The 4,672-nt window shown below is 42.6% G+C and overlaps 1 protein-coding gene across 1 annotated transcript; it reads right to left on the bottom strand.

Moving 5' to 3' along the window:
* Positions 1-345: 345 nt before the first annotated feature.
* Positions 346-4,429, bottom strand: LOC143633454 (phytochrome B-like). Its single transcript, XM_077101763.1, has 4 exons — positions 2,302-4,429; positions 1,264-2,071; positions 865-1,158; positions 346-768 (listed from the first exon to the last, which is right to left on the bottom strand). The coding sequence occupies exons 1-4, from the start codon at positions 4,310-4,312 to the stop codon at positions 561-563; spliced, it is 3,321 nt and encodes a 1,106-aa protein (XP_076957878.1). The 5' UTR covers positions 4,313-4,429; the 3' UTR covers positions 346-560.
* Positions 4,430-4,672: the final 243 nt, after the last annotated feature.

Genomic DNA, 4,672 nt, shown 5'->3' with positions numbered 1-4,672 from the left:
CGGGTTCGGGTATTAAAAAACCGGTTCCGGGTTTTTATTTCGGGTCCGGTTCCGGGTTCGGGTTTTTTGTGCACCTCTAGTCCCAACTCTAGAGATATTCAATTAGCTCGTGGCTTGAAGCTAGCTAAAAAAAAACTCATTCAAAATTGGTTTATTTACAAACCGAGCCAGCTTGGCTCGAATCATGTATCAACCGAGCCGAGCACAAGCTCGAGCTGGCCATGACTTAACTCCGTTCATGTAAAGCCCTATGTTTAGATAAAGTGACAAATTATCACCTTTTAGAGTTTGCTATGAGAATGTATATGGATAGAGTACACAAATGACAACACTACAACTTCTGAATAAATTAAAAGAAAGACGAATTTATACAAACTAGATAGATACTATAAACCAAACATAACCGGTATGTTTAGTACATACAAATTAGTACAAAAACCATGTAGCCACAAAAACCATTTCAAAGATACTTCCGCTTGACAAACCCATGTCACAAAACGGTCCAAAATCTCAAAAAACGTGACTTCTCGTGGATAATATTTCACTATTTTGTTTATTCGTTAAATGTCTAATCGATCGGGTGGAAGTTGAAGAATGATTAAGAAATAGCATCTATCTGATTCTCTAATGTATTGAACGTCACCGTTCATAAGTTTTACAATCTTTCGACACATCCGGAGCCCTAAACCGTCTTCGGTTGACGATTGACTGCTATTAAACATGTCTTGAACCATCTCTGGTGGAAGTCCTTCACCAGGAGCCATGATCCTTCACAATGCACATCAAATAAATCAACTTTTTCAAAACAATAAAAAAAACAAAAAGTTCGTAGTTTAAAGCCGCGTACAAGGGTAGAAAACATACCTAAAGGCAATATGAACAACATTTTTTCCATCAGAACCCTGCCTGGTGGTTGGACGAACTCGAATTTCCACCCAACCACCAGGCAGCGGTGAATGACGCACCACGTTCAATAAAATGTTGATCAACACTTGTTGAACACGAGGTTGATCACCATAAACGATCAATCCTTTGACTTCCTTAGGTATATCCCAAATCAGTTTCAGACCTCTATCTCGCAACTCTAACATCACTTGACTAACCACCGCATTGATCACACTCCCGAGTACAAACTCATGCTTCACAATCTCTAACAACCTATATAACCAACCAAAAAAATATGTTTATAACTTTATCATAATTCATAATAATAATAATAATAATAACTTTGATCAAACAACCATATTATGCAATAACACTCACCCTTCTTGTATGCTTTCTTTATCAACATCTTTTATGATCTTAAACATTTGTTTCTCACACGCTACACACGTTTCAAGCAACTTGTTTTGATCCTCGGTTAAACCCGATGCTTCTAGAAGCGAATTCGCAAACCCAATCCCGCGCAACGGGTTCTTAATTTGGTGACAAATGTAAGCAAGTTCCTTCATTCTCTTGTAGGATTTCTTCTCTTGTTGCATGTGTACATTAACAAGTTGTTGCAACTCGGGTGTCGCGAGTTTTAAAAAACAATAGGCCCCGATAACAACACCCGCCATGTTAACTCTTTTGTTAGCGGTTAAAAGAACTTGAACGGGTTGTTCGTCTTTGTCAAAGAACGAAAACGGGTATCCGTCGGTATCTTGGCCCGCAATTGCATTATGCAAAAGTATCATAAACTTTGTTAAAGAATCCGGGCCTTTTAACCGACAAAAGCTTCCGAATACCTCGCCAACTAACGTTTTCCCTATGATGTCGGCCCGGGCCCACCCAGTGAGTCGTTCCATGGCAGTGTTCCACTCGGAGCAACACGTGTTTTCATCGGATGCGAAGATTGGTGGGATTAACGGGCTCGGGTTTTGGACAATGGCCCTGTAATCACCTTGGATTTGGATGAACTTGTCCATGACAAGTCTTTGGCCCGTTACGTCTTGGCCCACGAAGCAAACGCCGACAATGTTGTTGGTGTAGTCTTTGCTTGAACACGCGTTGACGATCATGAAAACCGCGGTTTCTTTGGTTGATGAACCGAAGGTTTTTAATTTAATCTCCACGTTTTGATCTTCTTGACCTGTGTTAGTTCAGAAACGGGCCGTAAGTTGTTAGTATGGGTTGAAACGGGCCAGTGTTAGGGGTGCGAAAATCTGACAGGACATGAACTTAATACGAAATTTACGGGTTTGATTTTAGTACAAACGATTACGGGTAGAAATCACAATTTGACCCGTTTACTTATGAATGAATCAATTTGACCAAACCCGGACATTAAACCAAATCATTAAAAAATCAACAAATACGCACCTCTTAACGCGCGATTCAAAAGTTTAGCAACGGTCTCTTCCGACTCTTTAAACACAAGATCCCGAACCAACGACTTTCCCATCGCATCCTCAACCGACAAACCCGTCAACTCCGCAACTTTTGCATTCCACCCATTTATCCTCCCCTCAACATCAACAGCCAGAATCGGAGCAGTCGCGGTCTCAATCAACCGAACCATTTCCCGAGTCACCGAGCTAAGCTCATCCACACTCTCCACCATTTCTTCATCTCGCGCACTTACAACAGCTTTCGAATTACTTTCCTCAACATGTTTATAAGAATCCCTTAATATTAACTGCAAAGAATGAATTGCATCCATTTCACCATTCTCCCATGGTAAACTTCTCCTCTTAACCACTTCCAAAAACGCGTTAAGTGAAGACCGCGGGTTCATTCGTTGCCCGTCATCTTTATCATTCGGGTGATGTTTAGCCCCACCCCATTTGATCTCCTTTGCAGTGTTTGATCTAAACCAAAATAATATTATTTTAGATGTTATATAAGCCACTGCCATCCCACAAACCGAGTCCCCAAGACCCGTGGCACCCGGGTAACCCGCATCAGCTAAACTATCCGTGCTTAACCCGGTCGAGTCATCATGACACGCGGTTAGCCACTCGATGATATTTATTATTTGAGGCTCGGTTGGTGTCACGCCTAACGTGTGGTATTTTCCTTCGTTATATAGCGCGGCCCCGTCACATTTGACCAGGTCAACGATGCTCGGTCGTTGGGCCATGATACCCGTTAACGAGTCGCGAAGAAGCATATCGCATAACAACGTTTGCGTCTTTAGAATATGTTTTTCGGACATTTGGGCCGCTAATTGTAGCTCCATGTTTAGTTGTAACCCGAATGCTTGCATCAAGAACTCGCACGCATAGCGTAACGGGAACGGGATGTAATGGGCCGACGTGTGGTGGCAAACCACTAACCCCCATAGTCTCATTGAAGCCCGTTGGCCCGTGTTTTCGTCATCGGGCCCGTTTATAATAATCGCCATGGCTAATGAAGCTATTGAGCCCATATTAGCCATGTATTGCGCGTGGCACCCATGTGGGGCCCGCAGGGTTGAGCCCACTAAGCTCAGTGGTTGCATTAACGCGTCGTCTTGGATCACGCGAACATTAGTCGCGTGACAATCGACTATCATTCGAACCCGGTTTTGTCTAAACAAAAACCTTGAAGCTTGAGGGATATCGGTTGCGGGGTAATGTAAACCGATATACGGGTCCAAATCGGCCCGTTTGCTTTCCGCGACCACTTCACCGTGCTCGTCTTTGTGAAACTTATACACCATGACCCGATCATAACCCGTGAGCTCACGCACATTTCGCACGACCGTATCACATAACATATTAATATCCCCACCAGGTAACGATTGTAAACTCGAAATGGCCCGAACCACAAGCTTTTGGCTTTGAACCGCACCCGCTATAGACAAAGCGGGGTCTTCGGCCCGGGTGGGCTCCAAATCGATCACAATCCCAACATCAATCCGATGCATAATCGCGTAAAACGGTTTCCCCGTATTTTTCGAGTGAACCCAAACCGGGTTCAAAAGCGTAATCTCCCGGGCCCGAAAGGCATGTTCGAGCAAAACCGAGCTCGAAGGTGTAAACAAAGTTTTTACATCTGTCCCGAGCATCAAGAGTTCTTTTCTCTCGATGCTCGGGACGGAGTGCAGGGCGAAACCCAACCGCTCACGCGCGTTTTTGCTAAACGCGATGAATTTAAACGTGAAGTCATCGATTGCGATCATGCAACCGAAGGGTTGTATGTGACCACCTCGTTGTATTTTGGATAAATATTGGGTTATTTGATGTTCGGGTATGGATGAATGTGACGTCGTTTTGAGTGATTGTGAGTAATCAACAGACTTACTTGAGTCACCTAATTGTTCATACACAGCATGTAATCTTGCATCAACTGTAAACTGTGCAGTGGCTTTGCTCATAACCTTTGAGTTTGGTTTACTTCCAGAAGCCATTTTCTTGAAACAGTTTGCAGAAAAAATTAAACTTTTTTGAATATTAAGTTCCAAGGATCAAAACCCAGATGGGGATTTGGGTTTTGTGAATACGCATGATGGATTTTGGTAATTTTAATGGTGGTGTTTGGGTGAATTTGTGAAGTGTGGAGTGTGCTGTGTGTGGTTTTGAATGACTACCTTTTTCCAAGAACTGAAAGTGGGAGAATTTTGACAAATGTACAAGTGTTTTATGCGTGGTGTACAAGTGTTTTGTTTAAACTTTTTAAATTTAACAAGATTGTATCTGGGTTGCCTGTTCTCTTCAGTATTATCTGATCATATCTCACTCATAAAATGATAAATGTATACATTTTCTTT

The sequence above is a fragment of the Bidens hawaiensis genome, unplaced genomic scaffold (genome assembly GCF_021521415.1).
Source record: "Bidens hawaiensis isolate Kalapana, Puna unplaced genomic scaffold, B.hawaiensis_p1.1 tig00006734_1, whole genome shotgun sequence".
NCBI classification, from domain to species: Eukaryota; Viridiplantae; Streptophyta; class Magnoliopsida; order Asterales; family Asteraceae; genus Bidens; species Bidens hawaiensis.
This window is presented reverse-complemented; position numbering and strand designations above follow the sequence as displayed.